Source organism: Netta rufina, assembly GCF_964035555.1.
Source record: "Netta rufina genome assembly, chromosome: 1".
NCBI lineage: Eukaryota > Metazoa > Chordata > Aves > Anseriformes > Anatidae > Netta > Netta rufina.
In genome coordinates this window covers 97,597,027-97,621,026 of record NC_140123.1, presented here as the reverse complement: position 1 = coordinate 97,621,026, position 24,000 = coordinate 97,597,027, and the positions used below count along the sequence as shown (strand labels likewise).

Below are 24,000 nucleotides of genomic sequence, written 5' to 3'. Positions count from 1 at the left end.
TTATTGAACATTTGTGAAGGGTTTTCTAGAAGGCAGCACGTTTTAAGCTACTACTAAAGGTTTCAGATCCATAGCACATTATACTAATATAACACAAAAATGTCCAAGATTCAAAAAACTGCATAGCTACCAAAGCAACAATAATTAAAACTGCCCACACACTCCCACCGAAACGCACCGGCGCATTCCTAAAATTGGAAGGTATTTAGCATACCTTTCTGAGGAGAGCTTGCAAAATTGTGTCACTGGTCTTTGCACAGGAGTCTATGTGGAAGGTGTAACTACATATATATGACGGGTTTTATGAACTTCTTTTTTAATTATGTGACAATACAATTAGATCCTAAACTGTGACTCGATGGCACTCCATATAATTATTGCGATCTACATAGCTGTTGGTGCAAACACGATCAGCAAACCAGTCTGGTTATTTCCCACCCTCCGTCCGAAGGAGGCATTAAAACTTCCAGTGCCAGCCAAAGCAGGTGTAGCTCCCATATTCCAGCCCTGCACGGCTAGCTTGCCTGCCACACAAACAGCCCAAACATGGGCAGCCTGCCCAGGGGGAGACACGTAATCCGGCCCCATTTCACGGCCCAGGGCGCCCTTCTCAGACGCAGGAGGACGCCTGTGTCTCGGCCCCAGGCGAGATGGGCTCTGGACACACGATGAGCGCAGCAGCCCAGCAGCCTACAGCCCCATGAGTCCGTCAGCAACCCCAAACTCAGACGACGAGAACACCAAGGTTGTAAGGTTGTACGTCTCCCAGTAAGGTTACCACCTACCAAGGTGAGAACGCAGCATGACTGCCACGTGCTTCCCACGAGCACCAAATGCTGGGGGGGCATTTGTGAGATCTGTGAAATTTCTGTGAGATCGCCTCCTGCCACTGAGAACTGCAGAGCCATCGCCGCCTCAACTGTGGGAGACGTGCGGCTGTGTCACCCTCTGCATGAACAGCTATCGCTGCATTAAGAAGCCAGTGACTATGCTTTCAGGAAAGAAAAGCTGCCATTGCCATATTACTAACAGTCTTTCAATAAGCACATCAAATATACAGGTTATGCAAAGCAGAAAGGCACCTGCCAGCTAACAGAGTTTTCTCTGAAATACCCCCTCCCCCCCCAAAAAAAAAAAAGACCAAAGAAGAGAGAAAGCGAACAGTGTTAGACCTTGCTTAATGCCATGCATTATTTCTAGTGGTAAATATCCTCAAAGGTTTGCGCTTCTTTAAAAAAAAAAAAAAAAAGCTGTGCTGATACACCTAACTTTATTCCACTACTCCTGTGATTAGACTGCCAATATAGTGCTGAATCACAGGTCTGAAATAACAGTGGGTGTGGGAAACGAAAGGACAGAGAGAACAGGCCTGGAATCCACGCACCAGCCAGCACTCAGTCTTCCTCCTAAGGCACTGGCACTCGATAACACACAGAGCTCAGGGGCCTGCTACCATTCACCCCCTAAAACCCAGTTTCTGCAGTCTGTTGTTACGAGCTGGCTGTCACAGTGATTACACATTAGGGCTGAAACACGTATGACCTCTCCACACTGCTTTTTTCCAGTTACTAGAAAGTCACCTTCCCCCCGCCCTCTGTCTAAAGGGCACGGACCTGGCAAAGGGGCACAGCAAGGGCGTCAGCCTGTAACTGCGTCCAAGCACCCTGGGCTCCACAGAAAGGTTACCGATAGCCTACAAGCCCCCTACAACATTACAGAACCACACAAGAGTCGAGAGCAACGAGAGTATCGTGACTAATTTGCTTCAGGAGATAAATGGCTAGCTTTAACGAGGAGTCAAGATGACCACTAAACATAAAAGAAAGAATGTCTTTTGAACTGGTCCGGATTCTTTAACTACAAACTGAAGATAGCTTCAGCGGGAGGGGGGCTGTTTGTACTTAGAGCACTTATTAACAAAAATCTGCTTCGCCCAGTGCTGTTGAAGCTTGACACATACTTCCTGTATGACAGAAAGACAACATCTGATGAACAATGTTGGGAACCACAGCTCTGAATAAGGTATGCTGGTGACTCAGACATCTCTTAGAAATCCAATATATTTCTGTTTGCGTGTGGTTTCTTCACGCTAACAGAAAACAATCATGACAAACTTTGAGGTCTGCAGAACAAACTCTCTTTATTTGTAGAGCATGGGATTTTCTTCTTTTGAGGGAAGAGGTTGAGCTAGTGGCATGGCAATCTCTCCAACCATGCATCAGTCCACTGTGCTTTCAAGATCTTTTTTAATGAAAATAAGCTGAAAAACGTCGAAGTTTGTCAGCCAGTTAGCTATTTGTTAGCCTCACTACACAACATGACACTCACTTTGGAGTCACATAGCATTTTTTGTAAAACGTTCTCAAGGTTGTTTCCCCCTCCTCCAGCATGCGATTGAGGATAAAGTAGATAATAAGAAGTTTCAGATAATAAAACAATCAGATGATTCAACGGAAACAAATGCCTAGCACGAAAGAAGTTTGCCATGCTATACAATTTCTGGGGGTACTTAGAGAAGTAATGATCACGCGCGGAGAAATTTCAATGTTAGAAGTCTCAAACTGACTTCATTCTTTGCTCCGGTACGGATTACCAGGTGACCTGTAAGATTCGATCCCCAACCGCTCTGTAAACTCAGTCTTGAAACTGAAGTAATCCTGAACTACTGACCTACAAGCAATGGTTTATCTGCAAACTGTAGCATTTCTTCTTCAGTACTGCTGACAGACCATCCAAGCCTTGACAAGCGCCCAGCAAGTATTATGTAACAGAATATCTGATACAATAATTAGGGGATATTTAAGTAAACCATCAACAAGGCTTTGAAAAAAAAAGAAGGTCCGGTTACTCAGGAGAGCGGCTGGACCAACATCAGCAAGAAGCGAAGTGCTTAAACACAGAAGATACAGCACGGGCCCTTGCAGCAAACGCCTGCCACGTGCGTCTGTCAGCGCACATCAGTCGAAATCAGGACTGACTAAGGACTGAAATTGCCTGATTTTGACGAGGAGACAAAAATCGGTCCTTCAGCCCCTGCTGTCCCACAAAAATCAGCGCCTCCCAGGGTGCCAGCACGCTCGCCTGTCCCTCCAAGCGGGCTTCCCCAGCGCGGTGTGCCGCCCTGCCCGGCTCACACCTGCACCGCCGCTGCTCCGCTGACCCACAGCTCTCGGACCGCTGCCATTCAACCTCCTCACCGCCCGTGCCAGTGCAAACACACCTCCACCGCCGCACGGAAACATCCCGTGCCGCTAAAAACACACGCATACAGGGAGGGAAGAGGGGGCACCCCCGTGCCGCAGCCAGGACAGCAGCAGACACCTTCGGGGAAAGGGAAAGCGGCCGCGCGGCTCAACCCCCGGCTTCCCCTCCCCGGGCGGCGGGGAGCTGCCGGAGGTGTCCATTTTCGAGCAGGCTCTGGCTTCTCACCAGCTCCCGGCCCGGGCAGCGGCCGGAGCAGCGCAGCGCAGCGCAGCCCCCCCTCGGCCCCGCTCCCCGGCCGGGCCCCGCACGCCCGCTGCCCCCCCCCCCCCCCCCTCCGCAGCCCCCTCGCGCCCTTCCCTCCCTTCGCCCTTGGGCCGGGGAGCGGGGGGAGAAGTTCCCCGAGGCCGGCGCAGGCCCGGGCGGGCAGGGCAGGGCAGGGCCGGGCTGTGCCGAGCCGAGCCGAGCCGAGCCGTGCCGTGCTCTCACCTTGGCGGCGCCGCCGGGCTGCAGCACGTTCTGCTCCACCGTCATGGCCCCCGCGCGGCTCCCGGCTGCGCACCGGGCTCGGCGGGAGGCGGCTGGGCCGGGCCCGGGCTGGGCGAGCGGAGCCGGAGCCGGAGCCGGAGCCGGAGGAGGCGGCGGGGCGGGAGGAGGGGCGGGAGGGGGAGCCCGAGTCAGCGCCAGGCGGGCGGGCCGCCGAGCCGGGCGGCCGCCATGGGGCAGCGCCGATCCGCTCAGGCCCCGCTGTCACTCCCCGCGGCCCCGCCGCCGCACAGCGTTGCCGGGAGCGCCGCCGGCTCCGCCCTCGGCACGGCGCCGCCCCGAGCACCTGCCCCGGCGCCCGGGCACCCCTCGCCCGCCGCCGCCGACACCCTCCGCCCTCCTCCCTCCTCCTCCCCGGCCGGTGCCTAGCGGGCAGGGGCGGCGGCGCTGCCCGCCTCGCCCGCCTCCATCTTGGCGGCGGCGGCGCCCAGCCCCCGGGGGCCGGCGGGGCAGCCGGGGGGGCGCCCGGGGGGACACCCGGGGGGACGCCCGGGGCCGGGGGAGGCGGCGGCGGCTGCCCGGGGGGCTCCCGGGGGGCTGCAGGGCTCCGGGGCGGCCCCGCTGCCGGCGCTTCCCCGGCAGGCCGCCGAGTGCGCCTGATGGGGGGGGGGGGTGGTTAATGAAGCGCTCCGCCGCTAGTAACGCGGGGAAGGGTTCGGATCCCAGCGTTGTGGAACGGCGTTATAAAGGGGTGGATGATGGCTTCTCTGTTCCTGTTCTCCCCCCAGCCTGTGCAGCCGAGATAAGGAGCAAGAAGAGAGTTTCGGGCGTCCTCGCAGCCAGGGAGAGCCCGTCCTGGAGAGCTGGGGCCGCCCGGACCCGCTGCCCCCCTCACGCCATGGGATGGGGACCGGGCGGGGCTGGGGCTGCCCCTGCCGCTTCCCCGCCGGCCGGGCCGGGCCCTGCTGCTGCGGCAGGGACGGGCCCTCAGGCCTGCTCCACAGCCACCGGCAGGGCTGTGGAATAGCTGCAAAATCAGCCTGCTCCCAAAAAAAAGGTCTCACAAATTTCTGCAGCACCTGGTTTGCTTTGGTTGCTGCGTGGCTAAGATGCACTTGAATTGAACCAGGGTAACGGGAAGGACCCACCCCACGTGCTGGATCGCCTGTAGGTTGCATGGCAGCCGTGTGCCAGGTAGGTTTCCCAAGGCAGGGAAGCCTGTTCTGTAGGAACAGCTCTGGGGAGCAGCGTGCTGCTGCTAAACACTACATAACTCAAACTAGACCTGCAAGCCTGATGCAATGAAATGAATTGTGTCTACTCGCAATTCAACGCGCAGAGCCTTTTACGACTCAGTAATTCAATTCCTCCCCCCAAGTAAAGTGAGATTACCAGGTAATAACTTCACTGCAAGGCCTCGGTCTTCAAGAAAAACACCAGTTTTTGCACAACTCAGGACAACCTGCAAACACTGCCTTAATTCACTGTAGCTTCAGAGCAGGAGATGTTGCAATTTGATCAATATTTGCTCTTCTAAGGTTTGGTGCTCATAGATTGTATCGGTTTTAATGGTTTTGCCTTTTATGCTGCAATATACAATGTAATTTTTAAAATTGATGTTCCCAAATAGTTTATTGTGCAAAAGGCAAGATACTATGAAGATAATATAATGAGATCAGGAATGGGTTGCCAATTACTTTTCGGGGAATAGCCAGAAATTCTCTCTCCTTAGACTGATAGCTACATGTGAGATTGCTAACAGCAGGAGTTTATCACGTTCTTTTTTTTTTTTTTTTTTTAAAAAAAAAAAAAAAGTTTTCTATTGCACTGCTGTGCCAGAGTGCTAGACCAATTTCTCTGTCCTCTTCCAAAATAGTCATGCTTTTTCTCATGCTCTTTTCCAGCTTCTTGTACACTGTGTTTTTGGGGTATGCTACACGACTCATGTTCAGATAGTTTTCACCAAAGGTATTGCTTATATTCTTTGAAAATATTTGCTTCAATGTAGCATTAAAAAAAAAAAAATTTATCTTGAAATAATTCATGTGTCTGTCTGAGTTTTATTTAACTGAATGGAAAGAGCTTCCCCAACAGATAAAATGGGTCCAAAAAGAAAGTGTTGAAAAGAAATTTTACTTTTTGTCCAATTTACCTCAAACCAGGATAGAATGACAAAGTATGAATTTCCATTAAATTCCTTCCCTTTTCTCTACACACACCCTGAGTTCAAAAATAGACAAAACAAACAACAACAAAGCTAACACTTTTAAGGGCTCCTTCCTGCTCCACTTCCTTTATGAAGAAAAAAAAAAAAAACACACAAAACACAGATGAGCAATATACTTCTGAGACAGGGATTTGAAATGCTGACACAATCTGAGCTATAGTCATGCAAGGTATGGTTCTGTAGTACGTAGAGTGTTGCTGGAAAGCAAGTGGAGTTGAGATTCATGCTCTATTCGCAGCACAAGTTCTGTATCATGAGTATATTCAGCACAAAATTGCCTTTTATGCTTTGTCAGAAAACAGTAACAATTTTGTCAGGGCCACAGTTTAGAAAGAGCTCTTGACTTGATGATATTAGTACTCCTTAGTATCTATAATACAGTAAAGAGCTATTATTTTCATAAATTATACAAGAAGGTATCTTGGTTTCTAGGGATCCAGTCCTTAATTCCTTTTCTGCCTTCAGGTCCCATTGGAACCCGGATTCATTTGGTGTGTGCAGCAAAGAATTCAGCATGACAACTTGAGGTCCGCAAGCTGTCACACCTGCGGTGTTGCTGCACAGTAAAAACCATGCAGGAGGCTTGTTCATTTTTTTTATTTATGTAATTTCATCTAATCTCTGACATCACGGTACCCATAACATGTTGTTTCTGAGGTGTGCCACCTTAACAAGGAGCCCACAGTCTTAAAATTCTGAGCTCCTATTGCTAGTCTGCAGCGATCATTTAGCTGTCACACTTCCAGAGCTGCAAGCGTTTTCTTGCTACTCTTATTGATGACGCTAGCACACAGAAAGAGAAGTGATTGTAAAGGGAAGTTTTTGCTTCACAGAAAAATGAAGGCTGCGTGATCACATTTGCTTATGAATCTCAAGAGATTAACTGTATTTGTTCTTTTTTTATCCCTTCCTGTTCCTTATACTGCTGGTTACAAGCAGGGCAGTATACCTTAATGCACCTTTAATATCTTAAATAGTATAAGCCATAGCTATATATGGCTTTTACTTCCGGGATATTACTATCCTGGAAGTTCATCACATCTCCACCTAGTTTCTCTTCATCTTTTACACGGTACAGTGGTTAAACATTTGGCAAACACGTTGCACAGTCTCTCGGTGTAGTCCTCACATCCAGCTGCCTGCTCCCCTCTGCAAGGCTGCCCCCATTTACACGCCCTCTCCACCAGCCCCCGTGGAGAGCAATCCACCTGAAAGACAGCTGCAGCTCCACCACCCTGAACCGGTTGTTTTTCTGCTAGATGGCTTCCCCAAAATGGTTGACTGGCTGCTGCCCAAACTGCTGTGCCAGCCCGAAAGAGAGGGTGACAGGCTCAGCGGCAGAACACGTTAAGCTTTGCTTCACCTATTTCTGAAACCAGCAAGTGAGCATGCCTTTCTGCACACCGCCTGCTGGACGCAAACTGTGTTCCTGCTCACAATTCTCATGGTCTTCCCGTTTTTATGAATAGAGAAGAGAACCCCAGCCAACCACAAAACACTTTAGCACATTTAATTGTATACAAAGATCATGTACAAGAAGAATCAACTCATTATTTCCCCTGGTTTTCAATAGGCTTGTTTTTGTCTTTAATTAAGTGCATCATTTATTTAGGATTTTAATTATGTTGTGGCTACATTGGTTACAGTTGGGGAAGTGCAAGTCAGGACTTCTTGGTTTTCTTCTCCCAGATCTGTAACCTGTTATATCGGCCTTGAGAAGGCACTGCTATAAAACAGTAAATGCTGTAAGCATGCAGCTTCTGTAATTAACCCTAGAGAAGGCATTCTCTAGGTCTGCATGTATAAAACCTACTCTGAAACACTTTTACTTGCGCCTTTTTTCTTTGCAGTAAATAGTTCAGCCACCTGAAACAAAAACTCAAGAAGCTTTTTAAGCGTGACACCTTTTAAACCATAATTTAACAATTACTCTCTGTGTCATTGGTGACTGTTCAAACATTGCTTCTGTGCTTGCAAAATCTTATGTTGGTTATGCTCTGGGAGAACCAAAGCGAAAGCTAACCAACACTGTAGCTTAGGTCAGAGGGCAATCATTAACCGAAGGCCCTTCGAAAATCTGAAAGCCCTTTGAAAACCTAAAAGCAAAGCTAAAATTATATGAATGTAGGTTTTGTTAATGTTCCATATTCCATGGTTTATGTATTTTAAATTTAAAGGTTGCTCACATTCAGGTTGCTTCTAGACAGCAGCTGCCTATTCATGTACCTCCCAAAAGTCAGATGCTACATTCAAAACAAACAAAGAAACAAAAAAGTGAGGTTTAAAGTACTAAATGCATGTAACTGCAGCTGAATTCCACTGAAATTATGGATTCTCAGAGAACCTGAGAACCTGGTTCAAGTGCCTTACATTTAACCTTAGCCATCTTCACATTTTATTTACTTTCTTGACCACACTTGCGCGTTGATCATATATTTCACACAGCTTTCCTGAGAGGCAATAAGTTTTTTTCCTACGTGGCTAAAGGTAATTTAGAGCTCAGAAATGAATAGTAGTCCTTCCACTAGGCATTACCCATCGTTTATCAAGCAGTGGAAAGTTTCACAACTTTTCCCTAAAAGGCTTCTTTCTGTCATTGAAAAGGTAACTCATTTAAAGGAAAACATTTCACAAAAAGTTACTATCTCCACTGAATTACAAATTCAATGACAATAAATAATACAAAAATAATATACATACTACTAAAATAATAATAACCTAAATGTAAAATCATAATTAAAAAATAAAAAACTTTCTTAAACTTCACCTAATGATTCTTTCCAATGTTTAGTTTGAAAGCTTATTGGCTCAAATATTTACAATGTTTAGCATTATAAATGTGTAACACTCATATTCCAGGTCTAAGCAAATTATTTTGGATTTCAAAATAACTAAGCCAGTTATGCAGAAAATTCTCTTCTTTCTTATTTATTTATGTATTTATTTATTTAGAATATATTTTTTCAAATGGCAGAACTTCCTGCCAGATAAAAAAGTCACATTATTATATTCCATTCATCCAAGTGCTTACTGAACATAATGATAGCCTATTGTACCTCCTGGACAAGTTTCCCATGCACGCAGAGGTGTACATACATGTACTCTTCCTTAATTAAATAATGAAAGACAATTGTTTCATTAGCCAATGACCTTAACATTTGATGGCCTACATGGATAAGCAAGGTTGTTCTCCATCCTGTAATCCGCAGCTAAAAGTAGAAGGCAAGGCTGATGGGACTAGTACAAAATTTACATTTTTTCTTCCTGTCACTTTTTGTTGCCTGTTTGTCTTATTACCCATTAACTATTACTCAGGGGTAGGGAGGTGAAAGGACCCACAGCACTGACGTGCAATATGTTTCCTAGGCTTTATGTACTCAGTTCTTAGGTAGTCACCACATCTCCCTGCCCTAGATATGGAAGGGATTTAGATGAGATCTACATCACACAGCAAACTCTGACTCGCTAGATTGCCGAAAGAGTTGCATGCCTAAAATCCTTCCCCTACCATGGACTGGGAAGCCACCTGTGGGCCGGTGGGAAGGAAGCTGCCCCAGATCGGGATTCGTGTTTCACAGCTCACGCTTAATGATTCATCCTCATGTCCCACCGCGCCACTTCCCATCGCAGCACAGTCTGCAGCCTCCGTATCTGGATGCTCTTCTGCAACGAGGAAATGCCAACTCCAAACCCTTGCTGGTGTAGGAGGGCAGAGCACCCACATCTTCCATCTCCTGGGAGAGGACTCTAAACACTAAGAGATTAAATAAAGAACAAACATTATTGCCACCTCCTTTCACAGGCTGTATTTTTCACGTAAGCACCAAGGCTGCTGTGTGTCATGTTGATTCATTCCTGCCAGCATGCTCCAAGCATACCTACCAGTGGTCGCAGGAAAGATGAACCAGGGAACACCTCTTCCCGTTTGGGAAAGCTGCCAGACACTCAGCCTGGGCAGGATGGACACACATCGCAGAAACAGATCTTCCTGGCACTGAGGAGACAGTACTGGTTAAAAGCTAGGTGGGACATTTGATTTTTTTTTTCTTTTAGATCTATACTTTCAGTCAATCCAACTGTAGACAGAGAGCTTTTTATAGAACATGGCAGGATGAGCAAAAAGTTCATTGCGTTCAACTCTTAGCAACATCCACAGCAATCTGGACAGGCCTCACAAATGACCATAGCCTCCATTGCAAGACACGATTATAGATTTTTGTCCAAGGAAACAAAAAAAAAGGACAAAATAGGCTTTTAGGATTTATAACGTTTTAGGGTGTTATAGGAGTTTTGTAGCATAAATTTTTATATCCTCAGCTCAGAGTTTTATTGTTCTTGTTGCTTTTTTTTTTTTTTTTTTTTTTTTTTTAATTTGTACTTCTCAGTCTGCATTACACAAAAGTACTCACTATCCAGTCTAGGTGCAGTCAAATTGTCACTGATTTTTTTTTCAAACAACTGCAAAATTACTTATTTTATATCACCTGAGAAGTTTTCTCACTCATAGCCATTTGTCCACGTGTCCTTCATTTTCTTGAGTAAGTGTCAGTTTGGTTTGTAACTTATTGCTGACTGTAAGATAGTGTTTGTAAAAATTCAAGTAGATGTGAAACACTATTGAAATGTGTGTGATTGGCTCCTGTTGTCTCATATTTTTTTACCTGTATGTAGAAATTCTTTTTTTTTTTTTTTTTATATGCAATAACATATTCTTCATGCTATTTCAGTGACCGATGGTGCCTGACCACACTTACTGACTGCCACAATAGCAGCTTTGTAAGTCAGAGGGCATCCAAGAAAATCAAACCAAATACTTGTTTTTCCTTTCTTGTCATGGTTTTAACCAACAAGCCTGGTTCACTTAAATTGTACAGAACAACGCTGATTGTTACAGACCATTTTCACATCTCTGCCACACTTGACATGTTTTATGTGGGCACAGAGTTCATTTGGCCGAATAAAAAGTTACCATTTTAATAATTTGTATTGGGAAGGTTACCTACCAGAAGGAAAGAAGAATAAAGTCTTTAATCAATGTAAAATGGCCCTTTAAAAGCCTCCCTGCTCCCCTCAATCCACTCACAGCACTGCCAAGGTTGCTGCCAGCAGTCGCTCTGGCCACAGCTGTAGGGCAGCCTCTAAACAGGCCTGCAGTGGTGTTCCCTGTGTGCTCACGCGAGGGACGATGTTGGACCCCAAGAGTGCAGCTGGTACCACAAAATCTGTCACTTTATGTATCCTAATGAGATTTCCAGCCCCACTTGTGCTGGACAGACCAAGTGAAAGCAAAGCCATTTAATATATGGAGCATTTAAAGCTGATCTTGTCAGCAGAGTCGACTGTGACTGTTCCTCGTCACGTTTGGTAAAGAGCAGTGAAAGCCACCTAAGAGCACGCTCAGCTTAGTGACCTTCAGCACTGCAGCATCAGGAGCGGACCCAAAGCCTTTAAATGTTAAAACACGAACAGCTGGGGTGAAACATAAGACTGAAAGGGTGACACATTAGATAAACTGGAGCCTGATGAGATGAGATGGGGTCATAAATTGTGTTAGTCATACTGCGTGACACATGATCTCCCGTGGCACTTGCTTCTCAGTGGAGGCTTTAATTGAGGATCCTTTGTGCCGTGCTTGGAAGAATATTTACCAGGAAGCCTGTTAAAACTTTATTCAGCTCATTACACTATTACACACTTGTTACATCTTACCAAGGAGAGCCTTCCTGGGGCCAGCCCTGGTGGCGTGAAACTCAGCCTTTGTAGAGGCAGGAGGAGGTGTTGCAGCCCAGAGGACACTGCTGCACCACTCAAGCAATGCTAATTTGGAAAGGGAAGAGAGCATCCATGACTTAAAGTGGAAACAGGACTGAGGCAATCAGTCCAAAACAGGACATCAGGCAATGTCCTCAGGGGATTCAGTGGTCTCATCTGTCTTTGTCTCAGAAACACCAGGTACCCACTGACAGTGAGAGCTGGTCTGACAGCAGTCCCTGTACTTTGCACGGAGGCACGCTGTACTTGCATGTACTCTGTGATTTAAAACAAGCTCAATATTATATTCCAGAAAATTGATGAGGCAAGAAAAACTCCAAAGACAAAAACCAAAGGGAAGTGTCTATTGTAAAAATGGACAAAATGATGACAATAAAATAGTCACGTGAAGCAGGTGCGGATAAATCACCTAAGCATGAAGGCAGAGGCAAATGAGAAGCTTTTCAAAGTGTAGCAGATCACCATTACTGATCGGAGAAGTTTCATACATTGAGAGGTCCAACTAGAAAACAGTGTCAGAGCTATCTGTCCTGATGGCTCCCTGTTTTAATTAGCCCAGGCTGGGAGATGGCATGGCTGAAGGGTACAAGGAGCACTAACTGCAGAAGGACACACGCAGCAGCAAGGAGGAGCTGCAGGAGGATGGCAATGGGCACTGCGGGTGCACCAGGCTTCGTGCCCTTGGTAACGCAGCCCACAAGCAGGCAGCATCTCAGCTCCTCCCCTGCTCCGCGAGCCTTTCCAGAACAACGCTTCATGGTGTGCTCTACTGGAAGTGTGAGCTGCACGCACGTGATGACAGAGCGAGACAAACAGGCCGAGACACAAAGTTCCCCATCCCTCCTAATCTACATCTGCAATAAGGTGAGAAGTTCAGGCAAACAAGCCTTACACGGTATGTTGGTGGTTTGTTGTTTTTTTTTTTTTTTTTTTTTTTTTTTTTGCTTGATTTTATTTCAGATGCATGGTAAAAAGGAATTCAAACCATTTTCTATTATAGGGTACTCTGTTCTTCACAGAAAAGAGACATGGATTGGTGTAACTGGCAAATGAAGCACGTCTCAGCTAAAGGCATCCCTTTCCTCAGAATCCATGTTGCTTTATTTGATCCATTCAGATTTCCTTCTTAAAGCCTCCTCTGCATTTGGAAGTGACCTAAACCTAGACTCATGAACGATACGGCTCCATTGACAGGCACATCCCTGAGGCTTTCAGAGGTGACCAGGAGAATTACCAAGGGCCAACTGAGACTCTTACCTGGCAGACTCACTACTCTCTCTTCTCTCTTGTGGAGCCTGGCCTCACAGCTCGTCACTGAGCCTGTTGCATCGCTGTCTCTGACAAGAGCTAGTACTCACTCATTTCCTTCCCAGCTGCTTACAACTGCAGATCTTTCAAAACGTGTCTTCCCTTTGCTAGCCCTGCCAGACAGGCATCCTTATGACCAAGCAGGAAAAGACAAACTAAGGAAGTAGATTATATCAGCTCATCTATTATTACTTCTTAGGAAGTTGCAACACCTTCTGGTTCTGACACAGACATTACTGCAGCAGCCTCATCACATCAGACACCTCTCTGACGGCATTTCAAAATGCAGGCCATTACAAGCAGGCTCACTGCACCAACAAGGTAAGGGAGCTTTGGGTATGCAACCTGCAGAGTGGTGTCCTCCTCCCTCCCCTTCTAAAAGGCGGTTGCATTCTCGACCACAGTGCTGTAACTTCAGCTCCCCAGGAAGCCTGCAAGAAGACACACATCGTGGCACGCGAGCAGAGAGCAGATATTGCTGCCGTGGCTGGAGCAGCCCTGCTCCCTCTGTCTGCAGCAAGGAGCTGACACCCCATGCCACAAGACCAGTTCTGCTCACCAGGAAAGGAAGAAATGGGATGAACTGGGTGAGAACCACAAACACCAGCACTGTTGCTGGTCGAAAACTTCCTACTTGGTTCCAAGTTTAGAGTGAGAGATTAACAAACCTGAGCTATACACCAGCTAAGGTAACATCAGAGTCTCTAAATTCAGATTTCATACCTTGCCATGAGAAAAGCTGCAGCAGAACTGCTGTCATGTTGCCACATAGCGTTCATATAGTCAGGAACTTTTCCTATAACTCCACTTGATTGTTTCAACACAGAATATCAAGAATAATGTTACAAGGGAAAAAACAAGAGGTCCACTCCCAACATTAAACAATTCATTGCACAAGGATAGATTAACTTGTAATTTAAGACAGCTCTCCAGCTATTCCAGGATGGTGGCAGTAGCTTGTTTGAAAAAATTGTATTTTCTGACTGTGTGCATATGTTATGTTGCCATTTAGGTGGTGCCACTCCTTGCATACAATTTACTTTGCATAATTACAGGCAGTTTTGCAAAATATTTATTTGTATTCTTTGGTGTTGGCATACCAGATAGTTTTTCATTTGCTTGAGAACGTTTTTAGTAGCCTTCTGTTGTAGCTGTTTGAACAGGGCTAAGGATTGACTTTTGCAATACCATGGAAAAAAAGTGTACAAATCTTTGCAGACTCAGACCACAGAAACATACTCACGACAGAATGAGTGACAGTTTAAGGTTCCAAGCCTTTCTTCTGCTTCTAAGCCCTTCACAAGTTGTTGCCACTTGTTTGTCACGGCCAGACATCCCCACAGAAGAGCAGCTGGCTGGGGCTGTGCGTGCATGCCTCAGATGCAAAGTCCAGCAATTTTCTTTAATGTGCTGATGAAAGTCAGTCTGTGCTAAGACAGCAGACTTTGCGCTGAGGTGTGCAGGTGTTCCATCCTGCCCAGCCAGCTGCGGGAGGCGATGCCTATAAAAGAGGGACAGAACAAACAGCTGCAGGGGCTGTGTCTCAAGCAATCCCAACTCAGCTTGCCAGACTGTCTCTGTCCATGTCCCTGGACCGAAAGAGTGGGTAAACTGCTTTGTTCAAGGAATAAACATGAGTGTTATGCACAACAGTGTGCTTGCAGTACAGGTGAAGAAAACCTGCGAATTCTCCCATTTCCAAGCAGAATAAATCATTGGGGAAAATCTGATTCATTGAATTCACTGCATTTATTTTACAATACCTCAGGTTTGGTGGACTTCTGAACCCAAGGCAGAGTTCTGGGGAAGTCTTTGCACAGTTACTGCAGGCAGCTGAGAGCATAAGAAGTCCTCTGAGCTTTGTGGTTGTGCATCAGAGCCACCAGCTGAGATGATTAAAGAGAGCAGGCATGTTTGCACAGTGCATAGAGGCGCTGGAGCTGCAGGCAGCGTCTCGGCCTCAGAGCAACGCAGTGCCAACGAGCACAGTAGCTTGTGTGCATGCTCCCAGAGCGCCCTGCCGCGCTCATGCGGCTAGACCGATGGCACCATGCTGCAAACTGGTCACGACATGAAACGTGCATACCCCAGCCTGGTGGGCTGCAAGGGAGGCACGGTAAATTGGCTAGGTCAGACGGCATGTTAGGAAGGAAGAAAAGCACAAAGAGCATGTACCATATGTGGTATATATGTAGGGGAATTAACAGGGCGAGGGAGGAAACAAAGACAGAACATTAACTTGTAACATACTGCACATCGTTTTTTGGATTCAGCAAGTCTTTTGTGTCCAGATTCGTATTTGGTAGACATTTCTCCCTCTCTTTTCATTAGATTGGATGGAGTGTTTGGACTGTGCACTTGATCAGATGGTCTGAATTTTTGGGTAGACCTGTGTGGTGCCAGGAGTTGGACTTGATGATCCTTGCGGGTCCCTTCCAACTCGGCATACTCTTTGCTTCTACGATTCTAGATGCCCAACATCTTCAATACTTTGTCCTCATTTTATCCCCCATTTCCTTCCCCCCCTTGCATTATTTCTTCCTGTTTTCTGAGTATTGTAAAACAGTTTCACCAAAGCTCATTTCTTTTACCCATACCACATTGTAAAATGCAGGAGGCAATTGTTGCTCACGCTCACAGATGTAAACATGGATCTAAAACTGAAGTTAAAATGATGACTCATTGAGTCTTTTTCAAATACAGACAAATCTTATGAAGCTTGAAAGAAGAATTGTCCTTCCTAGATGCAATGTTTTCATTAATCCTGGATATATTTAGTTTTCAGACTACCTCTCCTGTGCACAAAAGCCAATAAGTGGAATAAGAATATTCAGTTGCTATATAATGAGAGGATGTTTATAAAAAACAAAGCTACATTCAGCAAATTATTGTTCATTTAGATGGATGAGGTGAGAGGTATAATTAAGCCTAACTTTAATGTGAACTTGTATGTCTATGATTAAGAATCCATACAAATAGACAAATTAGATTTTTAACTTATGCAGGATTTGCAACCTGGTTGTTGTGGTAGACATCACAGGTCTGGTTTTACTAGTCTGTTAGCTGCACAACTCCACATGGTGTGGAAGGGAGGTGATATCTGCATTCTTTCCTATGACTAAGTTACTCTGACATGAACCTAGTACACACAAATGAAGATGAAGGACGAGATTCTTCATTCCACCCACGAGAAGGAGTAACTCATTTGAGCAGGGAAATATTTCAGACATAGCTTGAAGGGGATTCTGAGCTAGCACAGACACGTTCATTTGGTGACAAACAGTCCTCCAAGGTCTACGCACTCCTACGTAGTCTCCTACGTAGGAAAATTCTAGCTAATTAATTTGGCAGTCTGGATTTCTTCCTCAGCCTACAGAGTGACGCAAAACGCATGGATGTGGCACAAGGAATCTGCTCCTACAGGACACAGATCAAAATCCCTGGAGAGAAAAGAAAACAGGTCACTAGATGGCTGTTACATTCAAAGGGCGCTGCAATGCTCATCGCACAGCAGCTAGCTGCGTAGTGCAACTAGTCTTCTTTAGCCCACATTATAGTTTCTCACATGGAAGGAAGAGCTAATGAATGGGTTCTGTTTCCTTCACAGCAACAGTGTCTGCCTCCTCCAACACTTATTCCACTTACAAAGGTGTTCTTCCTACGAATACAATTTCCCACCTTTCTTCCACCGTTGCCCTCTACTTCCCAGGGAGACCTATGGCATGACATGCTGTGGTGATGCATGGGACAGTAACTGCTCATCTGACATTGTGTTTTTTTTTTTTTCCTTGTTTTTTTTTTTTTTTTTCAAAGGTGATACCCAATCTAATATACGTAAAAACATACATATAGTATATACATTATTTATGTTATAATATATACATATACATTTTTATAATATATATATGTTTTATATATATTATATATACATAAAATGACAACAAGTTGTCAGCAGCCAGCAAAATCAGAGCACACTACACGTCAGATAATTGAACCTTATGCTTTGCAAAGCCATAATTAGTCTGAGCCCATTAATACCTACAGCTTGGGAAGATATCTTCAACCTGCTTTTATCAATGGACACAGCTACCTTCAGTACTCAGGCACTTTTCTGAGGAAGAAGTGAAACAGGGTTTCCACACTAGGTTCAGCTATCCCCAGAGAAGTAAGCAGGCAGCTTGGGACCATCAATCTCATTTTAATCCACTTGCATTTATTAGTTGACATTCAAGACTTTTTTCTCTCTCTTTAAAATAATCAAAATAATTTGGTTTTAGAAAACTGTAACTAAACAGACCTGACCAGGAACTGGATTTTCATTTCATAGGAAATTTCATGATGCCAATTTTTTCCCATTTCACAGAATCACAGAATCACAGAATTGTCTAGGTTGGAAGAGACCTCAAGATCATCAAGTCCAACCTCTGACCTAACACTAACAGTCCTCCACTAAACCATATCGCTAAGATCAACATCTAAACGTCTTTTAAAGACCTCCAGGGATGGTGACTCCACCACTTCCCTGGGCAGCCTGTTCCAATGCCTCACAACCCTCTCAGTAAAGAAGTTCTTCCTAACATCTAACCTAAAACTCCCCTGGCTCAACTTAAGCCCATTCCCCCTCGTCCTGTCACCAGGCACGTGGGAGAACAGACCAACCCCCACCTCGCTACAGCCTCCCTTGAGGTACCTATAGAGAGCGATAAGGTCGCCCCTGAGCCTCCTCTTCTCCAGGCTGAACAAACCCAGCTCCCTCAGCAGCTCCTTGTAGGACTTCTTCTCCAGACCCCTCACCAGCTTTGTCACCCTTCTCTGGACTCTTTCGAGCACCTTCTTCTAGTCCTTCTTGTAGTGAGGGGCCCAAAACTGAACACAGTACTCGAGGTGCGGCCTCACCAGAGCCGAGTACAGGGGGACAATCACCTCCCTAGCCCTGCTGGTCACACTGTTTCTGATAAAAGCCAGGATGCCGTTGGCCTTCTTGGCCACCTGAGCACACTGCTGGCTCATATTCAGCTGACTATCCACCATCACTCCCAGGTCCTTCTCCGCCAGGCAGCTCTCCAACCACTCATCTCCCAGCCTGTAGCTCTGCTTGGGGTTATTGCGCCCCAGGTGCAGGACCCGGCACTTGGCCTTGTTGAACTTCATGCAGTTGGCCTCAGCCCATCGGTGCAGCCTATCCAGATCCTCCTGCAGAGCCTTCCTACCCTCGAGCAGATCGACACACGCACCTAACTTGGTGTCATCTGCAAACTTACTGAGGGTGCACTCGATGCCCTCGTCCAGATCATTGATAAAGATATTAAAGAGGACCGGCCCCGGTACCGAGCCCTGGGGAATGCCACTAGTGACCGGCCTCCAACTGGATTTGACTCCATTCACCACGACTCTTTGGGCCTGGCTATTCAGCCAGTTTTTAACCCAATGAAGTGTACGCCAGTCCAAGCCACGAGCAGCCAGTTTCTTGAGGAGAATGTTGTGGGAAATGGTGTCAAAAGCCTTGCTGAAGTCAAGGTAGACCACATCCACAGCCTTTCCCTCATCCACCAAGCGTGTCACCAAGTTCCCCCCCCACATCCAGTAAAGGATGGAGATTCTCCTTAGTCCTCCATTTTGCACTAATGTATTTGTAAAAACATTTTTTGTTTTCTTTGACAGCAGTAGCCAGATTGAGCTCCAGATGAGATTTGGCCTTTCTAATTTTGTCCCTGCACTGCCTCGCAACATCCTTATAGTCCTCCCGAGTGGCCCGCCCTCTTTTCCAAAGGTTGTAAACTTTCTTTTTCCTGCCAAGCTCAAGCCACAATCCTCTGTTCAGCCAGGCTGGTCTTCTTCCCCGCCAGCTCATCTTTGGGCACGTGGGGACAGACCGTTCCTGTGCCATTAAGATTTCCTTCTTGAAGAGCGCCCAGCCTTCCTGGACTCCTCTGCCCTTCAGAACCGCCTCCCAAGGGACTCTACCAACCAGTGTCCTGAGCAGCTCAAAGTCAGCCCTACAGAAGTCCAATACAGCGGTTTTACTGGTCCCCTTCCTGGCTTCTCCAAGAATGGAGACATCTACCATTTCATGGTCACTCTGCCCAAGACAGTTTCCAACCACCACATCTCCCACCAGTCCTTCTCTGTTTGTGAAGAGAAGGTCTAGCAGGGCGCCACCCCTGGTAGGCTCACTAACCAGCTGTGTCAGGAAGCTATCTTCCACGCTTTCCAGAAACCTCCTAGACTGCTTTCTCCGGGCTGTGTTGTGCTTCCAGGATATATCAGGGAAGTTGAAGTCCCCCACGAGAACAAGCGCTGAAGATTTCGCAACTTTTGTCAGCTGCCTGTAGAACTCCTCATCCGTCTCCTCATCCTGGTTCGGCGGTCTATAACAGACCCTCACCAGGATGCTTCCCTTGTTGGCCTTCCCACTGATCCTAACCCAAAGGGACTCGACCTTGTCATTCCCAGCCTCGAGTTCTACAACATCAAAAGACTCTCTAATATAGAGAGCCACACCACCACCCCTTCTGTGCTGCCTGTCCCTTCTGAAGAGCTTATAGCCAGGCATTGCAGCACTCCAGTCATGAGACTGGTCCCCCCACGTCTCCGTGATGGCAACCAAGTCGTAGCCTGCCTGCCGCACAATGGCTTCCAGCTCCTCCTGTTTGTTACCCATGCTGTGTGCATTAGTGTAGATGCGCTTCAGTTGGGCCATTGCCTTATCCCCCAGCCTTGCCATTATTCTAACACATGGCTCAGCTCTAACAAGCCTTGTTTCAGCTCCGTCCCCCTTCTCACCTGGTTTAAAGCCTTCTCAATGAGGGCTCTGAGCCAACCAGCCTCTGAGCCACGTGTTTATCAGGCGGGCTTTCCGTGTCCTCTCTGTACCCCTCCCTGCCACCATAGGGATGGATGAAAACAGCACCTGCACGCCCGCTCCATCCACTAACCATCCCAGTCTCCTAAACTCCCGTTTGATGGTCTTCAGGCTTCTCTCTTCAACGTCATCACTGCCAGCCTGGACTATTAAAAGAGGATAATAGTCAGAGGGGCGAACCAGGTTGGGAAGCTTTCTGGCAATGTCCCTGACCCTGGCCCCAGGGAGGCAGCAGACTTCCCTACGGGTAGGGTCAGGCCGACAAATAGGGCCCTCTGTTCCCCTGAGAAGGGAGGCACCCACAACAATCACCCTTCTTTCTGTCCTGGTGGAGGCAGTCCTGAGGCGTGGAGTCGACTTCCTCGCTGTAGGCACCCTCCTGGGAACACTTGCTACCTCTTCCTCAGCTACCGGTCTCTCAAGCTCCAGGGCCTCAAACCTGTTGCGTAATGGCACCTGGGAAGGTGGGGCCGGTGGGGGAGGGCATCCCCTGGGATGTTGAGCAGGGACCTGTCTCCATTCCTCCTCAACTCCTAGGTCCCCTCCCTCTGCCCAACAGCAACAGGGCAGGGGGTCCAGCCCCATTTGGGGTGTATCACCCCGGGGCCTGTCCTTCAGGCCGCGCAGGGAGTTGCTCCACCAGTCTATCTCGCGCTCACACTCCCTGATATCCCTCAACCTCTCGACCTCCTCCTTGAGCTCTGCCACCAGGCGGACCAGGTCGTCCACCTGCTCGCACCTCACGCACACAGTCTCTTTGACCCCCGCAGGTGATAGCAGCGGGCTCAGGCACTCCCTGCACCCAGAGACCTGAACTGCCGCAGCTTTGAGCGGGCAGTCTGTCTGGGTGTGTACAGACTCCCAGGAGAGCGCACTGTGCCTGGTGTACACCATTGCAACCTAGCTAGCGGCAGGCCGCCATTAGAGGAGGTGTTGGTATGGGCGGGGGGAACGCTCTGCCCTGCCCGCGCCAACTGCCGCGCCTCTCCCTGCTGAGGCGCCACGCGCTGTGTGCCCGTCCTGGTGGCCGCGCTCCCTAGGGGCAGGTTATGAACGGCCGAGTAGCGCTGCTGGCCCCGCTACTCTTCCTGCTCGCCTCGTTCGCCTCCCTCGCGAGGGCTGCCGGGTCCTGGCGGCTCCCTCGAGTGGGCTCGGTGCTGGAAAAATCAGCCCTGCCTGTCCGATCCCCTGCTCCGCTGCAGAACACCTCTGCCCAGGAGCTGATAGCCTCAGCAAGTGACCCACTTGTCTTCTTTCCACTTAATAAATTCTCTCTATGAAAATCAATGTAACTACGGCAAAATAGTTCAAGTTTATTTGAGTTAAGTAAGACAATTCAAATTTTAAATATTTCTAAAATGGTCCAAGCATTCTGTCCTGGATGCACGAAATAAAATATGTTGTGCGGTGGTTTGGTGTTTTTGTTTTTTTTAACATTTTATTAGTTTTCCTTCAAACAGATCAACGTAGCGTATTTTTCAAAGCATTTTAATTTTGACAGAAACAATGCTTCACTAACAAAAAGAATATCCAAACAGGCTACAGAGAGGATCTGCCATATTTGGCATACACCTTTTTATGTTTACAGTTCCTAGACAGCCTCAGGTGTGTTCAAAATAGGAGAATAAAAACAATGGTGATCATTCTGGAAAGCTTTGGTTCAAGACTGTTTTTTTATGGCTTCAGCATTTTTTTTTCTTTAAAAAGATTTTTGGTAATATTACTCTAGTACTTCTTTATATTTGAACAAAAGATGCTAGGAAAAAATGATGCCCCAGTTGTGTAAATGTTAAAATCCGTGGCATTTTAGAGAGCCACTGCAGAGTAGTGACCTGCTGAAAGGAGTCATTAAGTAAGGAAGCCTCTTTCCCTCCCTTAATGTCTTCTCCCTATGAGAGGAATGTTTTAAATTTGTCATTACAAATCTTTCTGCAGCTTTACCATGAGAAATACTGAAGGCCTTTTCCATGTGCTAAGCCAAATGTACTGTGAGTAAGAGCTGCTGTTGGATATGGCACAATTTTGATCAGCATCGTAAATACAGCTTCAAACCCCTTTTACATCAGCCTTCACTTCAGCACATTAGATTCCATCTCATGAGGAGGGTTGTTGTGAAAATCTTGATGCAGCCAATTTCTCAATGAATAAGCTTAATTCATAGGATGAGTCAAAACAAGGAGCTCTAAAACGATCACCAGTTTATATATATTCACTGTTCCCTAAAAGGACTAGTTGTTTGACTTGAGACTTGTACTTTACCTTGAGGTGCGGCTGATCATTTTTTGCCTTGGTCCAGGGACCACATAGAAAATACCTCTATTTACCAGGCTCAGTTAAAAAAGTGTATATGCAGCATTTATGTGGTGTTTTGACAGACTTAATTTTCTGCCTATGTGATCCCATTTCCCCGGGATACATACGGCCCTCTCTTTGTTATGCAGAACTGTAACTGCATGAAAAGAGGATGAGGTCATCAGCTATGTTGTGATACATTCATTAAACAAGTCCTCTCAAATCACCTTAAATAAATGAAACACGTTGTAAGTAAAATCAGATTCTCACCTACCTTAAATGCTGGGCTGCCAGGTTAACTGAGAAACAACATAAACATTAATAAAAAGAAACTCTGCTAACAGCAAACAAAATGGCATACCCATTATACACAGAATAGCCAGTAGCCTTCAGACCTTTGTAGAAACCAAGTTTCAAATTCAGGTAATTTTTTTTTTTATGTTTTAATCACTGTAGAAGAGCTGGACAATTTTACTGGGTGAGAAGGATGAATACTGCAGGACCCGGAAACAAATCTCAAGATCCAGATACTTACAGCATTGTTTGAGTAAAAGTTTAATATTAAATAATGAAGATGATATAGCAGTGCTGTCCAGAAAAGGACAGCAGTTCACAGGACATCTTAACAGAGATTCCCCACAACAAAGTTGCAAGGGGTCAGTGCCCACCTGGAGGACTGTCTAAAGTAAATCACAGGCAATACTTATATTATCTTTGAAGGCTAGTGGTTACCTCTCTGAACTCCAGTTTTGTGTAGACGCAAAACTCTGAACTTGGAAGGACATTCCCAGAGATGGATGAAGGTGCACCCACACCTTCAAATGCCAGAGCAACCCCAGTGTCACCAAAACAGGCACATCTGACCAGGCCCACTGTGGTCAGCCCATGAGACAGCTGGGGACAGGTCACGAGCCTGGGGTGCTTGTGCCTGTTCCTCAGACAACCCTCATGGTGTAAAGGATAGTCAGTGCTTTCTGAATAGAAATGGCATCATCCGCAGCTGACAGCCACGAACAGAACAAAGCATTAGTCAGAACTTCTCGTCATATAATTTGCCTGGCATAAGCGAGAATATCTTACCCCCAGACATCAGAAACATCACATAGGATGCTCTTGAAAAACAGAAGTCAGGAACAGCAGAGAACCCGCGAGGTGACAGACAGACCAATACTCCTGAGAACAGGCGGCCAGCAGGTCAGGTGGGTGGTGCACGAGGTGAACGTAGCTCACCACCCCTTCTGCAGCAGTGCTAAGGCACACAGGGCATGAGTGCAGGTGGGAGCAGGCACCTCCTGTGTCCAGGGGCTCCTCACCCTGTAAGCAGAGTCCCAGACCCGGCAACCAGCCCCTAGTCCAGGAAAGCTGGAAAGCTGGGACTGACGATGCAAGCCCACCTCTCACAAACTGCCAAGGGTGTCTATGATAGCTTCCTTGGCTCTCTCACAAGCCTCCTCCGAAGGGTAGCAGCAAATTAGATTCCTGACCGGAGGCAGACTGCTGGTCAGGAATCCCTGTAAGATCCTCTTTTGGTTGACTACAGAGGGAATCCTTGGAAATTAAAATCATAATTGTGTTGACTGAAATTAGCCACCCGTAGGTGGAGAACATGAAGTCCTTCTCCTAATGCCTCCAGGTGTTTCTCTTGGGCAAGGTAGAAAATTTTTTAATGATTTAGAAAATGTTTTTGATGAATCAGGGTTCGAGACTCAGCCAAAAGCCCTTGCATAATTTCCCAAAATGTTGAGTGACAAAAACGTCATTTAATAGGAATGGAAAGCACAGGCTACCCAGAACCCCTGGGTGGAGTAAACTACAACCTTCACCCCTGAAGTCTTTGCCATGACCCTGTACC

General features: G+C 46.8%; 1 protein-coding gene across 1 annotated transcript in view; it reads right to left on the bottom strand.

Moving 5' to 3' along the window:
* Positions 1-3,996, bottom strand: part of USP25 (ubiquitin specific peptidase 25) — a 93,261-nt gene extending 89,265 nt beyond the window's left edge. The window contains exon 1 of the mRNA XM_084297714.1: positions 3,691-3,996. Within this exon, the coding sequence (XP_084153840.1) occupies positions 3,691-3,735 (45 nt within the window). The 5' untranslated portion in view covers positions 3,736-3,996. The remainder of the gene's footprint in view (positions 1-3,690) is intronic.
* Positions 3,997-24,000: the final 20,004 nt, after the last annotated feature.